The following is a 25,697-nucleotide window of genomic DNA, read 5'->3' as shown; positions in this document are numbered from 1 at the left end:
CCATTTGGTTCCCCTGCCCAAATTGCCTTCTTCTTCCGAGTTGGTTCCCCTGTTTTTTCAAAATGTCGTTCGTTTGCATGGTATTCCTGAGAATATCGTTTCTGACAGAGGAACCCAATTTGTGTCTAGATTTTGGCGGGCATTCTGTGCTAGGATGGGCATAGATTTGTCTTTTTCGTCTGCTTTTCACCCTCAGACTAATGGCCAGACCGAGCGGACTAATCAGACCCTGGAGACATATCTGAGGTGTTTTGTGTCTGCTGACCAGGATGATTGGGTTGCTTTTTTGCCATTGGCGGAGTTCGCCCTCAATAATCGGGCCAGCTCTGCCACCTTGGTGTCCCCGTTTTTCTGTAATTCGGGGTTCCATCCTCGATTTTCCTCCGGTCAGGTGGAATCCTCGGATTGTCCTGGAGTGGATGCGGTGGTGGAGAGATTGCATCATATCTGGGGGCAGGTGATGGACAATTTGAAGTTGTCCCAGGAGAAGACTCAGCTTTTTGCCAACCGTCACCGTCGTGTTGGTCCTCGGCTTTGTGTTGGAGATTTGGTGTGGTTGTCTTCCCGTTTTGTCCCTATGAGGGTCTCTTCTCCTAAGTTTAAGCCTCGGTTCATCGGTCCGTATAAAATATTGGAGATTCTTAACCCTGTTTCCTTCCGTTTAGACCTCCCTGCATCCTTTTCTATTCATAACGTTTTTCATCGGTCGTTATTGCGCAGGTATGAGGCACCGGTTGTGCCTTCCGTTGAGCCTCCTGCTCCGGTGTTGGTTGAGGGTGAGTTGGAGTACGTTGTGGAGAAAATCCTAGACTCCCGTGTTTCCAGGCGGAGACTCCAGTATCTGGTCAAGTGGAAGGGATACGGCCAGGAGGATAATTCTTGGGTCACTGCATCTGATGTTCATGCATCCGATCTGGTTCGTGCCTTTCATAGGGCCCATCCTGATCGCCCTGGTGGTTCTGGTGAGGGTTCGGTGCCCCCTCCTTGAGGGGGGGGTACTGTTGTGAATTTGGATTCTGGGCTCCCCCAGTGGCTACTGGTGGAATTGAACTTGTGTCATCATTTTCCCTGTTCACCTGTTCTCATCAGATCTGGGTGTCGCTATATAACCTGGCTTCTTTGTTAGTTGCTTGCCGGTCAACAATGTTATCAGAAGCCTCTCTGTGCTTGTTCCTGCTCCCAGACATCTACTAGATAAGTTGGACTTTTGTCCTTGTTTGTTTTTGTATTTTGGTTCCAGTTCACAGCTGCAGTTTCGTTACTGTGTCTGGAAAGCTCTTGTTGATCAGGAATTGCCACTCTGGTATTATGAGTTAATGCCAGAGTCCTAAAGTAATTTCTGGATGGTGTTTTGTTAGGGTTTTCTACTGACCATGAAAGTGTGCTTTCTGTCTTCTGCTATCTAGAAAGCGGACCTCAAATTTGCTAAAACTATTTTCCTGCTGCGTTTGTTATTTCATCTAAAATCACCGCCAATATATGTGGGGGGCTTCTGTCTCCTTTTTGGGCATTTCTCTAGAGGTGAGTCAGGTCTTATATTTCCCTCTGCTAGCATTATTTAGTTCTCCGGCCGGCGCTGGGCATATAGGGATAAAAAGTAGGACATGCTACCTGGCTACTTCTAGTTGTTGTGGTAGGTTTAGTTCATGGTCAGTACAGTTACCATCTTCCAAGAGCTTGTTACTTTCTAGGCTTATGCTAAGTTCTCTGGCCATGGAGATCATGACAGATGCCTTTCAGGATATAGTTGAGGGTTTGAGCCCTAACACTTGTATGACCCGTGCTGCAACCCGACCTAAGAGAATTACACTGAATCCTGTCCAGACAAGATCACATGTAGTGACATAAGAAGCTGACACAGGATTGTGGTTGGCGGATAGTGGGGACATTAACTTTTAGGAGTAGGCTGACAGTAATCCTTTTGGGAAGGAGCTGTAGACCAGCATGTCATGTCACCCCCACCACCAGAGAACCAACCACATCAGGTAGGGTAAGACAGATACAGGAGTATTGTCCCTGGAGGCCCTCTGACTAGCTAGCTACGCAAAAATATTTGGCTGACCCTGAGAACCAACCTTTCTCATTCTACAGACAAATAATGACCATATGATGGATGTATAAGTGCACCTAGGCAGGCCTAGGTAGTTATTGAGCACAAAAACAGGTGACGTGCTAGGACGCAAATTAAGATCTTCTACAGATGTGACAAAGGAGAGAGTGTAGAGCTATACTTTGGACGGTTACAGCTGAAATGGGAAGATATGGAGTACAGTCCCATAAACCCACTTGATGTTAGAGTATTGGTAAATACATTCATTGACGGTATGACCAAAGACTTACGAGACGAAATATAGACAGCCAGACCTGAATGGCGAAATGTAGATCCGAAAGACCTGAAGGTTTCTAAAGAAGTTGAACAAATTAGGACAATAAGACGACGTGTCATGTATGCTGGAGCAGACACATCTTTCTTCTCCAGTTGGTTAGGTGGGATCAAGGGATTCCTTCAATAAGTTTGTTTGGTACTGATTGCCCTCCTTATAGTTGGATCGATAATTCTCTGTTGTGTTATTCCCTTGTATAAAAAGGTTATTGCCAAAGGAACTCCGACTGGCGCCTTCCTCAATCAAGAAGTAGACTCACCAGAGTACAATGGTACTGATCCAGGGGAGATCCCGAAGTATATTCCTCTCAAGAGAATAGACAAAACCCCCCATTCTCAGATGATGCTAAGAGATTTAGTTTAGGGACAGTGGGAGAACTCCATGTGAAGTTAGTGAAGGGTTCAGCTGCCTGGAGGCCTCTCGCTAGGGGAGAGTTTCTGAGGCGTCTGGATGAAGAAATCCACCTCCCCTTTTCCCATCACATGGACAGTCTCAAAGGATCTTTCTTTAAGGGAAAAACTTAGTGTTTAGGGGGGATTGTCAAGGTGAAAATATATTTTCTTATATACTTTTTGTACTTTTATATATCTTATACTGTGAAACAATAAGTTTTCCCTTGCTAATGCAAATGTAACTGTATTAATGATGGCTGCCAGTGTTCATTCTTCACTTCAGTTTAGAATCTGAAAGGTTAAAGTTTCATTTCTTCTGAAATCGAAACTTGGAAATAGAAAGAAGAGGAGGAATCCACCAGGAGACGTCCGACGAATCAGAAGGACTGAGCACTAGACGTATACTGCTTAAACCCCGCCTATTGCATTCCTTTTTAGTACCGTGTATTTGGAACATAAAGTTCAGTTGGTATGACTGTGGCTGACACATATAGTCACATGAGCATGCACTGAGATTGAACCAGCTACCTGTCTGACTCATTCTTACCCGGTACCACATGCTTATAGTTTAATTTGGAATGACTGGTGAATGAGGGTATATTGTCGTTACGACCCCGACAAGACTATGGAACTCTCTGCCATATGATGTTGTAATGAGTGATTCATTACTTAAATTTAAGAGGGGACTGGATGCCTTTCTGGAAAAGTATAATTACATAGTTATTAAGGTTGAAGGAAGACTGTAAGTCCATCTAGTTCAACCCTTAGCCTAACCTAATATGCCCTAACATGTTGATCCAGAGGAAGGCAAAAAAAAACCATGTGGCAAAGAGTAACTCCACCATGGGGAAAAAAATTCCTTCCCGACTCCACATACGGCAATCAGACTAGTTCCCTGGATCAACGCCTTATCAAGGAATCTAGTGTATATACCCTGTAACATTATACTTTTCCAGAAAGGTATCCAGTTCCCTCTTAAATTTAATTAATGAATCACTCATTACAACATCATACGGCAGAGAGTTCCATAGTCTCACTGCTCTTACAGTAAAGAATCCGCGTCTGTTATTATGCTTAAACCTTCTTTCCTCCAGACGTAGAGGATGCCCCCTTGTCCCTGTCACCGGTCTATGATTAAAAAGATCATCAGAAAGGTCTTTGTATTGTCCCCTCATATATTTATACATTAACATAAGATCACCCCTTAGTCTTCGTTTTTCCAAACTAAATAGCCCCAAGTGTAATAACCTATCTTGGTATTGCAGACCCCCCAGTCCTCTAATAACCTTGGTCGCTCTTCTCTGCACCCGCTCCAGTTCAGCTATGTCTTTCTTATACACCGGAGACCAGAACTGTGCACAGTATTCTAAGTGTGGTCGAACTAGTGACTTGTATAGAGGTAACATTATGTTCTCCTCATGAGCATCTATGCCTCTTTTAATACATCCCATTATTTTATTTGCCTTTGTAGCAGCTGTCTGACACTGGCCACTGAATATGAGTTTGTCATCCACCCATACACCCAGGTCTTTTTCATTGACGGTTTTGCCCAGAGTTTTAGAATTAAGCACATAGTTATACATCTTATTACTTCTACCCAAGTGCATGACCTTACATTTATCCCCATTAAAGCTCATTTGCCATTTATCAGCCCAAGCTTCTAGTTTACATAAATCATCCTGTAATATAAAATTGTCCTCCCCTGTATTGATTACCCTGCAGAGTTTAGTGTCATCTGCAAATATTGAAATTCTACTCTGAATGCCCCCTACAAGGTCATTAATAAATATGTTAAAAAGAAGAGGGCCCAATACTGACCCCTGTGGTACCCCACTGCTAACCGCAACCCAGTCCGAGTGTGCTCCATTAATAACCACCCTTTGTTTCCTATCCCTGAGCCAGCTCTCAACCCACTTACACATATTTTCCCCTATCCCCATTACTCTCATTTTATGTAACAACCTTTTGTGTGGCACCGTATCAAAAGCTTTGGAAAAGTCCATATAAACTACGTCCACTGGGTTCCCTTGGTCCAGTCCGGAACTTACCTCTTCATAGAAGCTGATCAGATTTGTCTGACATGAACGGTCCCTAGTAAACCCGTGCTGATACTGGGTCATAAGGTTATTCCTCTTCAGATACTCCAGTATAGTATCCCTTAGAATGCCCTCCAGGATTTTACCCACAGTAGAGGTTAAGCTTACTGGCCTATAATTACCGAGTTCAGTTATTGCCCCTTTTTTGAATATTGGCACCACATTTGCTATACGCCAGTCCTGTGGTACAGACCCTGTTATTATGGAGTCTTTAAAGATTAAAAATAATGGTCTATCAATGACTGTACTTAGTTCCTGCAGTACTCGGGGGTGTATCCCATCCGGGCCCGGAGATTTGTCAATTTTAGTTATTTTTAGACGCCGCTGTACTTCCTGCTGGGTTAAGCAGGTGACATTTAATGGGGAATTTTTATCACTAGTCATATTGTCTGCCATGGGATTTTCTTTTGTAAATACTGATGAAAAAAAGTCATTTAGCATATTGGCTTTTTCCTCATCCTCATCCACCATTTCACCCAGACTATTTTTAAGGGGGCCAACGCTATCATTTTTTAGTTTCTTACTATTTATGTAGTTAAAGAATATTTTGGGATTATTTTTACTCTCTCTGGCAATGAGTCTCTCTGTCTCAATCTTTGCTGCCTTGATTTGCTTTTTACAGAATTTATTTAATTTTCTGTATTTATTTAATGCCTCATCACTACCTACTTCCTTTAATTCTCTAAATGCTTTCTTTTTGTCCCTTATTGCGCCCCTTACAGCTCTATTTAGCCATATTGGTTTCCTCCTATTTCTAGTATGTTTATTCCCATACGGTATATACTGTGCACAGGTCCTATCCAGGATGCTAATAAACGTCTCCCATTTTCTTTGTGTATTTTTGTGTCTCAGGATATCGTCCCAGTTAATTGCACCAAGATCCTCTCTCATCCGTTGGAAATTTGCCCTCCTGAAGTTTAGTGTCCTTGTCACCCCCCTACTACCCATCTTATTAAAGGTTACATGAAAACTTATTATTTTGTGATCACTATTCCCCAAGTGACCCCCAACCCTTATATTTGCTATGCGGTCTGGCCTGTTGGTTAATATTAGGTCTAGCAGTGCCCCCCTCCTTGTTGGGTCCTGAACCAGTTGTGAAAGGTAATTGTCTCTCATAGTTGTCAAAAACCGATTACCTTTACTGGAACTGCAGGTTTCTGTTCCCCAATCTATTTCAGGGTAGTTGAAGTCCCCCATAATAATGACTTCTCCTTGAGTCGCAGCTTCATCTATTTGCTTTACGAGGCTATTCTCCATTGCTTCCATTATTTTTGGAGATTTATAACAAACCCCTATCAGTAATTTATTATTTTTTCCCCCTCCCCTTATCTCCACCCACAGGGACTCTACATTGTCAATAGATTCACCTATATTATCACGCTGGATGGGTTTTAAGGACGATTTTACATACAGACACACCCCTCCCCCTCGCTTATCTGTACGGTCATTTCTGAACAGGCTATAGCCCTGCAAGTTAACAGCCCAGTCATGGCTCTCATCCAGCCACGTCTCAGATATCCCCACCATGTCATAATTATGCTCCAACAACATTAGTTCTAATTCATCCATTTTGTTGGCGAGGCTTCTGGCATTAGTATACATGCACTTGATGTTCCTCTCTGTACCTCTATTCTTTCTTAAATTATTTCTTATCATTATTATTAATGTTACAGGGTATATACACTAGATTCCTTGATAGGGCGTTGATCCAGGGAACTAGTCTGATTGCCATATGTGGGGTCGGGAATGAATTTTTTTTCCGCAATGTGGAGCTTACTCTTTGCCACATGGCTTTTTTTGCCTCCCTCTGGATCAACATGTTAGGGCATGTTAGGTTATGGGTTGAACTAGATGGACTTAAAGTCTTCCTTCAACCTTAATAACTATGTTACTATGTTACTATGTTTTTTCGTACGTCGGGTCTGCCATTTCCTACTGTGCATGCGCAGCCGGAACTCCGTCCCCCCCTCCCCGGGACTTTACAATGGGCAGCGGATGCATTGAAAAACTGCATCCCCCGCCCATGTTGTGCCAAATTTTCACAACGTGCGTCGGTACGGCGCATCGACGCTTAGCGACGGACCCGACCAGTGTGAAAGAGGCCTTAGGTGTACGCAGAGGATTAGTAGCTCAGTAGGATATTTAATATTCATACTCATTCTTCCACCTCATACGGTGAAGTTTACTATAAATTTATCCTTGAAAATTTCTAAATTAAAAATAATTATAAAAAAAATGATATAATGATATGAAGAAATGTATAAAACATTAGATATTTTTTGTCTTGTCACAGTTTATCTTCTTCAGATAGATGTGTATTCCATTCATGGAGCGTAAAATTAATTGGGATTGTTGCAATGGTTCGCTCTTAGGGTCCGGAAGTAACTCAAACCTCTGTAAGGTCAAAGCAGTGGCAACTTTCATTTCATTCATTGCAAAATTCTGTCCAATGCAGTTTCTGGGAGAGAGAATATAAAATTGTAAGGCACATATACATGTAATACAATGTATGATACAGGAAAACAGTGAGGACCTATCAGGGTACAACACAACACGTGTGGGGGGGGTTGGCAATGCTATGACACAGACATTCATTCCTTTTGGGTCAACGATGCTTAGCAGAAGAGATAATGTACAGTATACAATCCCCCTGAACAAGAATTCATTAACATGCAAGTGTTTTTTTCTTTATGGAGGCACCTATTTTTATCTAGCCTTCTCGTATTACCTTGATCCTGCAGAGAAAGGCAGGAAAGCATGAGAGTGTCTCGACGCCGAATTTTCTGGAGAGAACCTCAGGGGATCAAACACCTAAAGAGACACAGTATAAGTATTGTGAACACCAGCGCATATCATCCGTTCAGGGCAAGTTAGTAACATGGAACTCTTGAAGATGACCTTTCACCAGTTTCAGCATGTTAAACTGGCCACATTATGGAATAGTGACTGCAGAGCTGAGTAAAACATATGTTTTATTTTTAATTCGTACACTCCATTGTGGGGATATTTTCTCATAAAATTTAGGTTATAATGCATCTTATAGTTCAAATGGGCATTCGATTTGTCCCTGTGGGTGTGCACTTCTTCCCCTGCATGAAGTTGACCAATCAGAAGCAGGCAGTATCATACAGGGGAGAAAAGATTACGCCCACCTCTCCCCAGTGATCTCTGCAGCTACTGTATATAGCTACAACAGAGCACAAAAAGTTCGGAACATGCTGGATCCTTCTTTCCCTCAACATTATCTATCGGGGAAGAATCAGTAGACCACAAGTCACCACTTCTGTATTTTTCACCCACTCCTGGCTTTGACTTATAAATACTGATGTAAAATACTGACCAAATACTGAACGTGTGAACGTGGCCTTATGGTAATAATTCAGGGACGGCTTTTAAGGCAATCGATTCTCTCTGGGTTTACAGTTGGCATTGAACAAATTGTAACATATAAGGGTATAGCTCCACGTTCAGGATTGCATCAGGATTTGGTCAGGATTTTCCATCAGTATTTGTAAGCCAAAACCAGGAGTGGAACAATCAGAGGAAAAGTATAATAGAAACATATGCACCACTTCTGTATTTATCACCCACTCCTGGTTTTGGCTTACAAATACTGATGGAAAATCCTGACCAAATCCTGATGCAATCCTGAACGTGGAGCTATACCCTTAAGGAAAACTTGATATCAGTAGCTTGAATGTGATGAAGAAAATAATGGGAAGCTGCAGTCTAGGGCCAGACAATGTTAGTGAATTTTAATCGGGTTGTTCACTACTTTTATATTGATGAGCTTTCCTCATGATAAGTCAATTAAATAAGATCAGTTGAGGTTCGAGACCAGGTACACCCATCAATCAGTTCTTATCATCCCCCCCCCCCCCCCCCGGAATATAGATGTATACAGTATGGAACCGCACAGCTCCGTACCGAATGTAGTGGTCACTGCCAAGAACTTTTTTCAATAGGAGCTGATCTGCAGTACCCAGCAGTGTCCACTACATGCAGATAACAACGGATCGGTGCAGCCATGATCTTATATTGTTGACCTAGCCTAAGAATAAGTCAGCAAAAAAAAAGTCCTGGAAAACCCCTTTAAGCATCTTATAACAATTCCACAGGACTGTGGGGAATTACACACATCATGTCCAGACACAGTGACTATCACCATTCCATGTAACACCTGTCCCATTATTGGGGCACGGACTGTGACATTTGGCTTAGATACAGGATACTTATACATGCCAGGTCCTGTTTAATAAAGCAGAACGGAATTATAGGAAATGGATGGGAACATTATACATTTATAGTATTACCTCTGGATCTTCCCAGATACTGGGGCACCGGTTTATAGTATATATCGAGATGACAACAATGGTACCTGTAGAAAGAAGGCACAGAAATTCTTCATATAAAAACAAAGCATAACACATAGATAATAGATAGATAATAGATAATCGATAAATAAATAATAGATAGATATTAGATAGATAATAGATAGGTAGGTGATAGATAGATAGATGATAGATAACAGATAGATAGCTAGATAGATAGATAGATAGATAGATAGATAGATAGATAGATGCTAGATAATAGATAGATAAATAGATAGATAATGATAGATAGGTAGATAGATAATAGAGAGTTAATAGATAAATACCATAGATGATAGATAATAAATAGATAGATAGATAGGTAGATGAAAGATAGATAGATAGATAGATAGATAGATAGATAGATAGATAGATAGATAGATAGATAGATAGATTAAAAAAGAAGAAGAATGAAAAGCAGCACTCCAAAATTTTCAAAATAAAGGTGGACTTTATTGGGTCCATGCCATGTGGACCCAATAAAGCCCACCTTTATTTTGAAAAATTTTGGAGTGCTGCTTTCCATTCTTCATTTTTTGATTATTGGCAAGTATATGGATTAATTGCTGGGAGGCTCTGCACCCATTCATTACAAATTCTGTTCCATTTTTTTCTAACTAGATAGATAATAGATAGATAGATAGATAGATAGATAGATAGATAGATAGATAGATAGATACATAGATGATAGATAGATAGATGATAGATAGATAGATAGATAGATAGATAGATAGATAGATAGATAATAGATAGATGATAGATACACTGTGTTCCAAATCATTATGCAAATTGGATTTAAGTGTCATAAAGATTTAATTGTTTTGTTTTTCAAATAGACTCATGGATGGTATTGTGTCTCAGGGCTCAATGGATCACTGAAATCAGTCTTAAACACATGTGATAATTAGTTTTTCAGGTGATTCTAATTAAAGGAAAACTACGTAAAAATGATGTTCCACATTATTAAGCAGGCCACAGTTTACAAGTAACATGGGAAAGAAAAAGGATCTCTCTGCTGCCGAAAAGCATCAAATAGTGCAATGCCTTGGTCAAGGGATGAAAACATTAGATATTTCCCGAAATCTTAAGCGTGATCATTGCACTGTTAATAGATTTGTGGCTGAATCTGAGCACAGACGTGTTCGTGCTGATAAAGGCAGAATGAGGAAGGTTTCTGCCAGGCAAGTTTATTGGATTAAGAGAGCAGCTGCTAAAAAGCCATTACAAACCAGCAAACAGATATTTGAAGCTGCTGGTGCCTCTGGAGTCCCTCGAACCTCAAGGTGTAGGATCCTTCAAAGGCTTGCCGTGGTGCATAAACCTACTATTCGGCCACCCCTAAACAGTGTTCACAAGCAGAAACAGTTGCAGTGGGCCCAGACATACATGAAGACTAATTTCCAAACAGTCTTGTTTACTGATGAGTGTCGAGCAACTGTGGATGGTCCAGATGCATGGAGTAGTGGATGGTTGGTGGATGGCCACCATGTCCCAACAAGGCTGCGACTTCAGCAAGGAGGTGGAGGTGTGATGCCCCAGGGTCCTGGTTGTCACAGTGGCATTGCTTTCCTCATGGGGAGAGTGATGTCACATTTGGAAGTGATGGAAGATTCCTCTTAACAGGTAATTAACACATGCAACACCGTTTTGGCTCCAGGCCAGAGGGGGGAGCTCTACACCTGACTTCAGGGGAGCTGCTCTCTTTTTTGTCGGGAGGAGAAGTTAGTTGATAGGCAGTTGCTAGGCAGTTAGGAAGATTTAGACAGTTGGTGCGAGACAGCAGAAGGGAGCAGTCTGAGGCAGAGGGACGAGTGAGGGGCCATGTAGCCTGAAATGCTGCAGCTCCTCGATAGCGCGATACAGAAGGAAGAAAAGCTTGTAGCAAACGTGCCAGAGAGCGAAGCACAGGAGAGTGACAACAAGGGAGAATAGCAGCAACTGGGCTACCTCCCTACAGAGTGCAGATACCGGTAACCAGAAGATCGAGGTTGTGTCATACTCTAGGAGGCACAGCAGAAATCGGTAGGACAACTAGACTACATGTAACTTGTCCGCCCTAATGCCCAGGAGACACAGTGACACATAGAGCCTGGGTCGTGATAAAGACCCTGTAAAAAGGGTCGAGTCACCTGTCATATGGGTTTGAGTCCTACCTAAAGGGGGACAGAGAGAACTGAGAGGACCTTGCCAGAAGCCTTAGGCAGTAAGGGACTACAATACCACCATACTAAAAGGAAGGTTTTTAAATCCACCTGGTTAAAGGGGACTCTGAACTCGCTTCCAAGCAGGCCGGACCCTTCCTGTACCTGTGATCTGGTGCCCTGGACTGGGGCTGCCTGCTGCCATCAGTAAACCAAGTAAAGAGACTGCAAACCTATGTCCTCCGTTCTTTATCGCACCACTCACCTTCATCTACTACTCCTGGAGCCCTGGGGACCCAGCTTCACCTCTGGGAAGCTACACCATCCCAGCTGCCATAACATCACCCCAGTGGTCCCCTTAAATCAGCGTCGGTCATCCCTGACCGAATAACAGGTGGCGTCACGAACATTTATTTATTTTACAAATCCCTTTAAAGACTATCCCTTTAACATGGGCGCCCAGGGCCACGGACCGGGTTGCCGCCGCCGTGACACATCCCTTTAAGTAATGGACCCGGTACCAAGTACCCCACTGCCCTGACGGGCGACTCAGAGGAGTCATGTTTTGGGCCGGAATCATGGGGAAACAGCTGGTAGGGCCCTTTAAGGTTCCTGAAGGTGTGAAAATGACCTCTGCAAAGTATATAGAGTTTTGACTGACAACTTTCCTCCATGGTATAAAAAGCAGAAACGTGCCTTCAGGAGCAAAATCATCTTCATGCTGACAATGCCCCATCTCATGCTGCAAAGAATCCCTCTGAGTCATTGGCTGCTATGGGCATAAATGGAGATAAACTCATGGTGTGGCCACCATCTTCCCCTGACCTCAACCCTATAGAGAACCTTTGGAGTATCATCAAGCAAAAGATCTATGAGGGTGGGAGGCAGTTCACATCAAAACAGCAGCTCTGGGAGGGAAGAAATACAAGCAGAAACTCTCCATAAACTCACAAGTTCAATGGATGCAAGAATTGTGAAGGTGATATCAAAGAAGGGTCCTATGGTAACATGTAACTTGGCCTGTTAGGATGTTTTGGAGTTAAATAGCTTTTTTGCTCAGTGAATGTGACCTCCTAATGCTGCAAATTCCACAAATGAGCATTTTCAGTTCTTTAAAACAGATCAAATGTTTAGAAATTCTACTGTGCGTAATAATCTGGAACAGTGCGTTGTGAGGTTTTATTCATTTTGGAGATTATACTGTTATCATTGGGAGGTTTCTTCAATAAAATTCGATGCATAATCTAACGGGTGACGACTTTTATTAGACTGACTGTCATTTGCACCAACCATTTAGGAAAATCCAAGAAAAATATAATTTGCTTAATAATTTGGAACATGGTGTAGACAGATAGATAATAGATAGATAGATTGATGATAGATCATAGATAGATGAGTTGTAAGTTTTTAAATGTAGATAGAGTCACTTTTTTATGATGTCACCCACCTTTGGGCAGGCTCCGTCCATCAAAGAACGTGATTGGTTCTTTAAGTTCGCGAACAATTTCCGGTACAGGAGGAAAGAGACGTATGCTTTCCTTAATGCACATGGTGGTGTATTGCAGCTTTCCCAGGTCTTCCCTGGAATGCAGAATTAACGATAAAACATAACCTTCAGGCATACAGACAGCTTTACAGGATAAGGAAACAGGTTGAAAAAGATTTAGGCCATATGGTTGAACAAAGTTTACTAAGGATTCATCATAATATTTCTTCAATTTTCAGGCAATTCCAAAAAAACAAGGGTGTATGTACCATAGAGGCAGCCTGATGGGGTGCATGGGACATCTGGAGAAAGATGGTACTGGTAAGAGATCTGTCCAGCTTTATGGGATGTATAGTACAAATGCCACAGGGTTATTTTACATAGAACTTGGCCTTTAACCTGTTAAATAGTGGGTGGGCTTCATGAATACAGCTCATGAGAACAAGCAGAGCTGCACTATAGAACACAAGGAATGGGAGAGGGGAACATATAGAGAAAACATGCCAGCCCCCAGACCTCCTCTGTTATAATATATGACAGTAATCATGTACATAAGTGCTGAAAATTAGAAACTCTCACCACTCCACTGTGGTCCGATCTCCCAAGACCTCTCTGATCTCCTCACGGCATTTCTCCTGGTGCTCGGGGTATTTAGCCATGCAGTATAATATCCAGGAGATGCCACTGGCTGTTGTATCATGCCCTTCAAACATAAAAGTGTCCACCTCTGCCCGCAGGTCTTTATCAGGAAGACCATGACCATTTTCATCCTAATAATAATAATACATGTTACGTATTTAAGCTCAACCGGCTACAGTGAATTAGAGATGCTGTATCCCCGGTGACTGGAGAATAGGTTGTCCACTTGCAATAACAAACTTTGGAGCTACTATACAAACTAGGTTTTCAACCTTTGTACCAGTAGCCCAGCGGTACAAGTTATCGATATCAATCTAATGATCATTATGAGCAGGTGGGGGGTACACAAGTTGGGTGAGGGAACAGATTTCCAAAAACTGACTGTCACATCCAAACATAGACTAGGTGTGAACAGGTGCTGAACCTAGAGTCACCAACTCATATACAATCCAAAAAATAAGGCATCACACTAGCGCCATAGCTTGCAAACATGAAATATGAAAATTGAATTAAGAAACGCCTTAACGTGGCTTTCAGGTACACATGAATTGGCCAATTTATGCGCTAAGCTTTCTCAATTTTTCATATTTCTAGTGCGGTAATGCAATACAATTTTCATATTTCATGTTTGCAAGTTTTGGCGCTACAGTATGCTGCCTTATTTGATTGTATATGAGTTGGTGACTCTAGGTAAGCACCTGTTCACACCTAGTCTATGTTTGGATGTGATGGTCAATTTGGGGAAATTTGTATTCATTAGCCTTCTGACTGAGCACTCCGCCTCTTAGCCTCAGGCATTTTTAATTACACCAGGACCCTACCCCTCCACAGAGATATAGATTTTAGTCTAAGATAGGATTCACAAGTTCCCATACAGATGAAGAATTTATTCTCAAAGAGGAAAGGAAGTGTTAGGACCTGGAAAAGAGAAACGCCTTAACATGGCTTCCAGGTACACACAAATTGGCCAATTTATGCACTAAGCTTTCTCAATTTTTCATATTTATAGTGTGGTAATGCAATAACATTTTCATATTTCATGTTTGCAAGCTATGGCGCTACAGAGTGCTGCCTTATTTATTTGTTTGGGTGAGGGAACAGGTCAGAGAGCACGATAGACCGACACAGTGAGGTTCTTCGCAGGGAGATAGGAAAATTCCTATCCCCCCTTATATCCAGGTAAGCCTCTTTCCTTTGTGAGTAATGGACAATGTAGTCAATGTTAAACGATGGGCAGCAGTAATTACCAAACCGGCAAAGGGAATAACTACAATAGGTGCAAAGGTTGCAAAGTCTCTTTTGCCTATATAAAAAGACCAATGCTAATAAAGACTATGCAATAATTGGGAGTCCCATGGGAGCTTTTGCATTTGGGCCCATGAGCTTCACCTCTGCTAACAGGACTAATATCCCGATGAAGGGGAAACCCAAAATGTGTAGATTTGACCCTTAGTGACTTTTAATTGTGTTGTAAAGGTCTTTTTTTATATCTAATAAGCCCTGTTAGTTTCCTGCTTTGTTTGGTAATTATCTCCACCCATCATTTCACATTCACTGCATCCTCCATTGTTCATTCAGGATCAGAGGCTGACCTGGATGGACAATAGATAGGAATCTTCCTCCCCACTACCAAGTAAGTGGTGCTTTAACTCCTAACTTCCCAGTGAGGATCTATCTGGTCTCAGGATGGCACTCCTGTTTTTGTTTTTCAGCTGCCTCATATTACAGCACCTCATTAAGGATGTCCGAACCTGGTAGCAGCAGGCTGATTGAGTTGTAACATTAATTTAAAAACACGTACTGACCACAGCAATGAATGTTTACCAGTAGTGATAGAAGGAAATGTGTCAGATTTTATATACGGTGAGTGACAAATCTGCTGTATAGGAAAGAATGGCAGACCATTCGGAAATCGTGCAGACCCAAAGAAAAAAGCCCGAACAAAAGGTCAGAGAAAATAGGACAAAATAGAAAATTATTATAGTTAAATTACTTTTATTGATAGCATTATATAGCACTGCAAACACAATAAGTGCCCCCCACGAATAATAACATAATTTATACAAATAGTAAGTAAAATTTAAAATATGACATATATTAGATTAAAGGCCGCCTCACCAGGTAAAAATAAAAAATATATATTATGAAAACTGAAAAGTTATATGCAAGTATAGCAATAATGTAATTAAATTTTTCGAGGAAGGAACCACAGAGACCATCTACCATTTATGGCACAAATAATTATATACCGTATATAGCAGCATGAGTGGCTAAAAAAATCAAACAAAGAAAATTTACTAGGTGAAAAAACAAAAATAGTCAACCAAACATATGTGGACCAAATAACAAATATATATATATATTATATATATATATATATATATATATATATATATATATATACACTGTATATATATATATATATATATATATATATATATATATATATATATACGGTATATGGATAATAGTTATAAAATTAGTGAAAAAAAACATAAAAATACTCAAAGGTGCCAGTGTAAGCTGCAGAGAGCACGGTGAGAAAAATAGATGAATAACAAAAAGTTTTATATAGTTAGAAGGTGAATTTAGTCAATGGACTACATGGCAGTGAGTGGAGTTAAAGGATTAATTGAAATGGTCACAATGGATCATGTCAGACAAGTGACTGGAGTGATAGCTGCAATGAAGGCAGAGTCCTGTGGGCTAAGGAGTCAATTACCTGGGTGTCTTGTAGTCTCTAGTGCAGCACACGCCCTGACGCGCGTTTCAGAACTGGTCCTTTGTCAGGGGGCTTACACTGGCACCTTTGAGTGTATTTTATTCTTGTTTGTTTTTTCATTAATTTTATAATGAATATCCATATACTGTATATGTTTGTTATTTGATTCACATATGTTTGGTTGACTATTTTTGTTTTCCCTTAGTAAATTTTTTGTTTGAGTTTTGTAGCCACTCATACTGCTATATACACTCACCGGCCACTTTATTAGGTACACCTGTCCAACTTCTTGTTAACACTTAATTTCTAATCAGCCAATCACATGGCGGCAACTCAGTGCATTTAGGCATGTAGACATGGTCAAGACAATCTCCTGCAGTTCAAACCGAGCATCAGTATGGGGAAGAAAGGTGATTTGAGTGCCTTTGAACGTGGCATGGTTGTTGGTGCCAGAAGGGCTGGTCTGAGTATTTCAGAAACTGCTGATCTACTGGGATTTTCACGCACAACCATCTCTAGGGTTTACAGAGAATGGTCCGAAAAAGAAAAAAAATCCAGTGAGCGGCAGTTCTGTGGGCGGAAATGCCTTGTTGATGCCAGAGGTCAGAGGAGAATGGGCAGACTGGTTCGAGCTGATAGAAAGGCAACAGTGACTCAAATCGCCACCCGTTACGACCAAGGTAGGCCTAAGAGCATCTCTGAACGCACAGTGCGTCGAACTTTGAGGCAGATGGGCTACAGCAGCAGAAGACCACACTGGGTACCACTCCTTTCAGCTAAGAACAGGAAACTGAGGCTACAATTTGTACAAGCTCATCGAAATTGGACAGTAGAAGATTGGAAAAACGTTGCTTGGTCTGATGAGTCTCGATTTCTGCTGCGACATTCGGATGGTAGGGTCAGAATTTGGCGTAAACAACATGAAAGCATGGATCCATCCTGCCTTGTATGGAGCATCTTTGGGATGTGCAGCCGACAAATCTGCGGCAACTGTGCGATGCCATCATGTCAATATGGACCAAAATCTCTGAGGAATGCTTCCAGCACCTTGTTGAATCTATGCCATGAAGAATTGAGGCAGTTCTGAAGGCAAAAGGGGGTCCAACCCGTTACTAGCATGGTGTACCTAATAAAGTGGCCGGTGAGTATATATATATATATATATATATATATATATATATATATATATATATATATATATATAATTATTGCTGTCATAAATGGTAGATGGTCTCTATGGTTCCTTCCTAGATAAATTAAATTATATTATTGCTATAATTAACTTAAATTATATTTTTGCTATACTTGCATATAAGTTTTCAGCATAATATTTTTTTTAGCATTTTTACCCGGTGAGGTGGTCTTTAATATATGTGCCATATTTTAAATTTTACTTGCTATTTGTATAAATTATATGTTATTATTATTCGTGCAGGCACTTCTTGTGTTTGTAGTGCTATATACCGCTATCAATAAAGGTAATTTAACCATAATAATTTTTCATTGTCCCATTTTTTTCTGACCTTTTGTTCGGGCTTTTTTTGGGGGGTCTACTGTGTTTTAAAATGGTTGCTCACATTCACCATATCTAATATCCTTCCTCAGAAGCACTCCATTTTCAGCTTCTTTTTCTTGTTTTTTTTTTCTAATAAAAGCTATTGAGTAGTGTGAACCTGTGAAGGGTTAAACCAAGATCAAAATTAAAGTGGGCTTCATGTTGTGCTTTTCGACTCCATTTTGCTGTTTTGAGATAAATTCTGTTACTAGGCTAAAGTTCATAGTTGTTATGAGACCTTGATTGTTTCAACCTGAACAAGATATGAGACTGAGGGTGTATTGTTCTACGAGACCTTGACATACAGGCTGTTATGTTTTTTTCTATGCCAGGTAGTCACGGCCATATATGTAGTTTCTGGTTTTTCTGTATTCTTATAGGTCAAGTGTTGCAAGTGTGATTTTATACTATTGGTTGAAGTATAACTTGCTAAGATTATGAAAAGTGTGACACAATAAACGGGATTAGGGATTTGACGTTGATCCCCCCAAACAGAGACATGTCTCTGTCTGGTCATTCTCAGTTGCCGGCAACGCCCTGTGGATCAATTTGGAAATCACTGAGTCAACCGTGAAGGGTCACTTCAGATCCTCCCTCAACAAACCAGCAAACTGTAGGGTGAGAGTGCGCTAGGGGGTCAGTTAGGAAATGTATACAGCTTCAGCTAAAGTTCTTTCTCAAGCGATTAGTTTGTGAAGGCAGTGGTCTGAAGGTTAACCTGACTGTAAAGAGAGTTCTTGAAATTCATTACTGTGATTGCCAACTATGCTAAGACCCACTCTGAACTGTCAAAATAGGAAAATATGCTGAAGGTGGTGCCTCTGCCGAAAGGTGGTCCGAGACACATAGAGGAGTTATGGACTGCTGCTTGATGACTACCTTGTACAGTGTAAGAGCAACGCCCTGACCAAAATTGTCACTTCTGGAAAAGTACAGCTAAGCTCAATGCCACTGTATTGTCTTTAAACCTTCAAGCTATGTGTCTTAAAGTTGAAATGTAAGCATCAAGCTTTCCATGTTTGTTTTTTAACTCTGTGCTACAATAAAATGCCTAAAGGGTGGGTATTGTGTCTACATGTGGAGAGTGTGACTGAACTGAACTTGCTGAGTAAAGTTGATTTGTTAAAGATGGACTTGGACTCCGGTAATCAGTGTGTGATAACATCTGAAACTGGAACCGTGCAACCTCACATTTGCATTTCTCACAAAACACACAACTGATGGGACATTGTGTTTTCTTTGCGGGGTGCCCGGGTGTGCCAGAACAGCAGCCCCTCGCCATGACTAGCACCCTGGCCACCTCACTGGTTACCAAGAAATGTACAAGATCGTATATGGCATCTTGACTTTACGTCCCGATGGACACTGGGGTGGCAGCCAAGATGGAAGATTAGAGAAGGGTGGGCTCTACTTAAAGTTGGGTGAAGGGAGGCCATCAATTCCTAACTTTATGATCAATTCTTGCTCCATGGGTTGAGAATGTGGGGGGCCTTCTCTTTTGGGAGAGGGCTTGCAGTAAGCAGAAACCTTGTGCACTTTTTTCGTATGCCATGCACTTATTTTCGTAGCACTGGAGGGTTTTAAAAACTTTCCAAAAATTACCAAGTAATCATTCAAATAAAAAGGCAGTCATGTAGTACACAGGGACACAGCAAATGAGGGTGCAAGCTGCTGTTATTTAGTATCTCTCCTGTCTGGGTAATACATGGGGTGCTAGAATCTACCTTAGCACAGAGCAGAATATCAAGGAAGTCCAGGTGCCTCTTCTTCTGGATCTTCTCCAGCTCTGTATCTTGCTTTAGCGATAGTTTTCTCTCTTGAATCACTTTATCTAAATTTAAGTACCATACAGAATTTATGGAGATTATTGCCCTAGTCTGTCATCATTAGATCAAGGCTATCATATTAATTTGTATCTGGAAATTATGGCAAAGTCCAGCTTGTTAGAATTAGCTACAACTCAAAGTTCATGACTAATGCAAACACATATTGTGCCAATTAATTGGTCATAGCTATAAACTAAGGTTCACTTTATGTGCTTTATCATCTTTATTTTTTTATTATTATATTTACACGTACACTTGCGGTCAATCGGTAAAGGTTCAGGTCCTGAGATCACCACCAATTGCTCAAAAACAAAAAGTTCTAAAACAACTCATCAAGCCAAAGTACTGTACTCAACTCCTGCATGGAGCGATGTACGGGCTCAATAAAAAGTCTCTGAGCGCATGGACAGAGCCGTGTACAGGATCACAAACTCTCTATTGAGCCTGTGCTCCGCTCCAAGCACTCTCAGGCCTAATGAGCTGCATGTTTCAGAGTGTTTTGGGGGTTTGTTTTTTTTAAGCGATGGCTGAAGGTGTCAAGACCAGAACATCCACCGTTCGGCAACATGTATGAAGTGGGATAATAAAATAATTAAAAATAAAAATTATGAGCATAGTTTAAAACTAAAATAAAAAGCAATTTCTCATTAAATCAGCTTTTGCTATACTTTAACTCCCTTGCAACAGATTGGGGGAAGCATGGAGGGTTATCCTGAATCTAGATGTTACACTCACCTGTGTGTCCATGCACTATCTTTAAGGCTCTGCGAGATCGGAATCCATGGGGGCTCAGATGAAAAATCACATCATTATGATACGGGAGAAAGAAGACTCTGCGGTCCGCCAGATATGATAACTCATATACAGCTTTGATGTAAGCACTCTCACTATAAGATGAAAGATTGGAATGTTATCAATGTGCACAATTTTAGGGTAATCTAATATATTTAGGGAGTCATAAGACTATTTCATTGCCTGTCAGATTTTGGGAGCACTTAATAGGAGCCGCGACAATCATTAGGACAGTAGGTGATACAACAACCCATGATCGTGCTGCGGAGGAATATGGGGTGACTGAGGGAGCCTGCTTCCTCTGTCTAACCACTTAGTTGCTAGGTTCGTTATTGACCGCAGAAACTGCTTCATATGGAGTGGGCTCCTGAAGTTTTGCAGGATTAGAAAAACATGGCTGATTTCTTCCATCTGTCCATGGGTTAAATTTGGTGTTTCGCTGTTTTTGGAAGATATTTGGTCCACACCTTGCGAACAGAAGTGGTGCCGTTATTTGATGAAAGCACCTATGTTTCTGTAATTCTGTACAACTTTTCTTTATCAAATGCAAATTCTTATTACCAAAAAGGGTTTTTTACAGGGTTTTGACAAACCTGTCCATCTGGCAGTTGCTGTGATAGCTAAAGGCACATTTCATGATGCTGTCCAGTGTCATGAGGCTGACATGATGGAAAAGCTCCACTGGGCTGTCTTTGGCAGTAAGACGCTCCCATTTGTCCTAAAAAAAAATAAGAAATGAACAGGAATGAGTTACAGAATGGAATACTATGTTCTTTGTTAAATACCTATTTCTATCGTTACCAGCATGACGGTGACACAGTCGGACATCAGACTGACATACGGCTTCAGTACGTCATAGTGGAATCCCGGGGTCAGCAGCCGGCGGTGCTGAAACCACTTCTGTCCTGACAACACCAGCAGTCCCTCCCCTGAGTGAAGCCAAAAGTTAAAAATGAGCCTTGTGAGGCTTTAAGATGTGGTCTAAGTTTTTGAAAGGAGGTGTTTGATGGTGCCCATAGACATAAAGTTGATCACTGTATTTCAATGAAATCACCTTCAAGCATCTAATGTCTAAAGGCACATCAACTAGTGCTAGGATTACATACCGATCCACGGAGTCAGAAAGCCATAGGTAAATTTATCCTTAGGATCTGTAAAAAAGGGGAATATATTTCAAGAGAGTATAGCTGAAAAGAACATTTAAGAGTATGTGCATACTGAGTCTTTTTGCTGTGTTTGTTGATCGAAAACTGAGCAGAAACTCTGAGTACTTGAGGAATTTGAGTAGGATTTGGAGAGTTTCCATTCAGTTTCTACTCTCAAAATTAAAAAAAAACAAAAATCTGTGTGAACAAACTCTAAGTGGACCAAACCGTGTGCAGCCCTTTGACCCCAAAGAGGGCTCCCAGCTCCTGAAGGTATTTCCCAGGGACAAAAAAATAATGTCCATTAGGGCAAATGCAAATTGCCCCATATTAGAGGAAAAATTCCTTCTCGACTCCACATACGGCAACCAGATTAGTTCCCTGGATCAACGCCCCTATCACAGAGTCTTGTACCCATAACTTGTAAATTATGTAATCCTCCTTGAACTTTTTTAGTGACTCAACCATTACAACAATCACATGGCAGAGAAGTTTATAATTAGAGATCAGCAAATATTTCAATATTCGGTTCAGATTACGATCACCGTATTTGCCATAGTCGCTTAACATAGAAGACCTCCATTGGATTCAATGGGAGTAGAGATGAGGGAATATGTTTGGAAACAATCATCAAACATAAAATCATAACGAATATGGCGAATTCGGATTTTGCAATCGTTTTCCAAACATATTCGCTCATCTCTTTTCATAAACTCACTACTCGCCCAGTAATTCACCGAATGTTGACTCTATGGCTGGTTGTGTTGAGTTTCACGAGGTGTGGTGGAACCTGCGGCTTATACTAGGGAATCATTTTTATAAGGAGCCTGCATGATGCCACATATTGGGCATCTAGCATAAGTGACTTGTGCCCTCGAGCAATCCTGCAGGCCCCATAGCTTTGCCTATAATGTTTCTTTCCGAGAATATAGAAGGGTTTTCTCGAGTTAGCAAGTTATGATCTATCAACGAGATATGTACGGATACCGAAATGGAGCTTTAGTACAAGACAGATGGTCAGCAGGCATCCTCTCACCTTGTCTGGACATTATAGCCTTTGCATAATCGGGGTGGCATATCGTCAGGACTGCAAAGAAATTTCCCATCCACAGTGGAAAGGCGTATTGGTATTGTTCGGCATAACGAACCATAATCTTCATGTCATTGCCATCCTGACGGAACTATGGTTGGGATAAAGACAGACAGGTTGTCATAAATGAGACAGTCACAATAAACAGCAATGCTTTGTGCAGTCTCCATGTCAGTCATGCCACCGAATTTACAGTCAGGATATGTCATAAATATCCAACTGGGACTAGCATTGATCTTGAAGAGAAGACAGCATACAGTATGTAGGGGGCTCTCATTTTGTTGGTAACTCCAAAAAATGGCCAAGGGCACTTACATGTGATGGCTAATGAACTGTGGCAAGAAAGTCAAAATCAAGGACAAGGTAACTGAAATAATGGGGAAATGTGTATATCCGACTGAACATATATCAAACTTGTAAGAAAAAGTGTTCGAGGAAGGATTCCCAGTCTGCTCCCCGATGACCTTCCCAGTTCGCGCTGAACCCCAGCACCATGGCACCTCTCACCTCTTGTTCTCCACATTACTCCCGGTAATCCAATACACAGCATTACCCCAGACTATTTGTCACTTTTTTGCCAGCCTTCAGCCCGCTGTCACAATAGAGAAGACCACTGTCACTCCCACGGGGAACAAGCCTTGGTATAACTGTCCCCAGATACTTCACATGGACCAATTGCACTCAGACACTTGGCGCTAAACTACTCCCATGCTTACCAAAATGTACAGCTTCGTCAATGGAAAAGTAAAAAAAAGGTATGAGTCTCAAAAAATGGCAACACAAACCAATTTTTTAATTAAAGTTCAACAGTTTTTTAACCACTTAAATGTAAAGAAGCACTATACAAATTTGGTATCACTGTTATCACACTGTCCTGGAGAATCATGTTGCCACGCCAGTCAATGAACCCCAGAAAATCAAAATCCAATAACACTGACAAAACTACATTTTTTCAACATTTTTACTCCATTCCCATTTTCAGCACATTATATGGCTAATGAATGGTGTCATACAAACTACAGATTATCATGCAAAAAAAAAACAAACAAGCCCTGACCTGGCTATGTCAATAGAAATATAAAAAAGTTCTGGTTTTTGGAATAAACGGAGGAAAAAAACCATTGGTGCAAAAACGAAAAATCACCCAGTCCTTAAGGGGTTGAAGTGCAGGCTACAGATGGTGCCAAAATTATTATCCACTGAAACCTCCCATCAGACTTTCTGGATTCCAGATTAATGGAATTTTGCTGCACTTTTGCTCATAAAATAAGCAGCTTTGCTTATGGAATTGCTATGTAATTGGTATGGTAATATTTTATAAAATCTTCCACAAAGTTAATCACATTGCTCGCCTCTTACCTCATGAGTGTTGCCATACCACCAGTGACGCTTGGGACCCTCAAATGGGCTAAAAGCTTTAACAAGCTGGCTCCATTTTAGATACAGACTCCAGCCTTTTACCAACACAAACAGGAGGCAGAACCAGGCGGCCCAGGACCACAGATTAGAGGGACTCATAGGGAGCAGTCCAAAGAATACAGGGGCTGACATGGCCGAGACACAGCCTGAGCTCTGCTAGATTTAGCTGGATTATGTTGCAGCAACAAACAAGCGGAAAATTCTGCTCTTATGAGGCAGGTTCATAGGACATTGTACAAAGGAGTAGGAGGATGAGGAGGAGGAGGAGGGCAGCATGCCAGAGGGAGGGAAGGAGCCGTAGACAGACACATTGTGAAGCATGGAAAGTTAGACTGAGACTAGCGTTAACAGGTAGAACGCAGACAATGAGGAGACAGTTGTACTTAAGCCAACAACTATTTATTCGATTGACACCAGTGTCAGACTGAAGAACATTGGGCCCACCAGAGGATTTGATTCTGAGGGCTCACCTTTCTCCCCCACTGAAGAACTCCATAGCAAATGCAAGGTTTGCACTATGAACTCTCCTGAAGGAGAAGCCAGGGCCCACCGGAGGATTCTCCGGTTCCCTGGTGGGCCAGTCCAACCCTGATTGACACAATGAAACAGGTGCCTTGGGCACAATATCAGTGGATAGCGTAAGCAGTGAAAATGAAACAAGTTATGTTACAAGAAAAATACAGTAATTCCGATGAACAAGCTATTGACACAATGCTATTTACACACTATAGTTCTGTTAATAACATTAAATAACAGCTATCGTCAGTGACGTCTTAGGCTATGTGCACACGCTGTGGATTTTGCTGCGGATCCGCAGCGTTTCCACAGCTGCGGGTCCGCAGCAGTTTCCCATGAGTTTATGCAGCGCCCCAGAGTCCTGGTCGTTGCAGTAATGTCGCTCCTCCACTAGGGGGAGTGATGGTACGTCTGATGGTACTAAAGGAGTTTGCCTTGCCAGGTATCACAGTCACACACTACATTTCACACTCCGGCCACCAGGGGGAGCAAAAGGTCCTATCTATTAGGCCACTCCTCACACACGGGTAAAACTGGGGGTTGGATAGGAAGTTAGGCAGAAAGCTGACTGGGGAGACCCAGGGAGGACCTGTCAGGGGTGGCAGCCTAGCACAGACAGAACATTACGGAGCTGCACCTGCACTCCCTTTGCGGCAGCATCCTAAGAAAGGACAAGAAGCGAGGTGTATTGTGGAGAGTGAGAACCGAAGTCTTAGCAATAAGGAGATAACACCAGAGGGAGTCATGCCCGGAGATTGACAACATCCTTTTGAGGCGCGTAGCCGGTGGCCGGAACACTGAGGGAGTACTGACTCTACGCATTACTCTAAACAACGGCAGGACAGTCAATTCCAAGTTGGCTGCCCAACCTAAATACCTAAGAAGACATGGAGGCAACTGTGGGAGAGGGGCGTCTCTAGGGTCCCCATAAATTAACTCCAGGCCTACCCCGTCATACGGGTTGTCCTAGCCATACCATCTGGCCTGGGGGACAGAGAGAGAGAACATCAGAAACATCTACAAAGGTTGTGAGGGCTTTCCCGTGGTGCTCAGCAGGGAGGTTCTACAACACACAGGCGCTAGTAGGAAGGCTACTGATTTCTTCCTGGCTAAGGGAACTCTGG

At 41.7% G+C, this 25,697-nt stretch overlaps 2 protein-coding genes across 2 annotated transcripts in view; one reads left to right on the top strand and one right to left on the bottom strand.

Moving 5' to 3' along the window:
• LOC143787351 (calcium-activated chloride channel regulator 1-like) overlaps positions 1-25,697 on the top strand; it is a 97,838-nt gene that overhangs the window by 28,590 nt on the left and 43,551 nt on the right. The window lies entirely within an intron of this gene.
• Positions 6,995-24,392, bottom strand: LOC143787352 (cytochrome P450 4A6-like). Its single transcript, XM_077276014.1, has 12 exons — positions 23,998-24,392; positions 22,585-22,729; positions 21,510-21,554; positions 21,205-21,332; positions 20,997-21,121; positions 20,347-20,498; positions 19,510-19,616; positions 13,449-13,639; positions 12,831-12,964; positions 9,186-9,250; positions 7,601-7,683; positions 6,995-7,330 (listed from the first exon to the last, which is right to left on the bottom strand). The coding sequence occupies exons 1-12, from the start codon at positions 24,187-24,189 to the stop codon at positions 7,141-7,143; spliced, it is 1,557 nt and encodes a 518-aa protein (XP_077132129.1). The 5' UTR covers positions 24,190-24,392; the 3' UTR covers positions 6,995-7,140.

Source organism: Ranitomeya variabilis, chromosome 8, assembly GCF_051348905.1.
Source record: "Ranitomeya variabilis isolate aRanVar5 chromosome 8, aRanVar5.hap1, whole genome shotgun sequence".
In the NCBI taxonomy this organism is placed as follows: domain Eukaryota; kingdom Metazoa; phylum Chordata; class Amphibia; order Anura; family Dendrobatidae; genus Ranitomeya; species Ranitomeya variabilis.
This window is presented reverse-complemented; position numbering and strand designations above follow the sequence as displayed.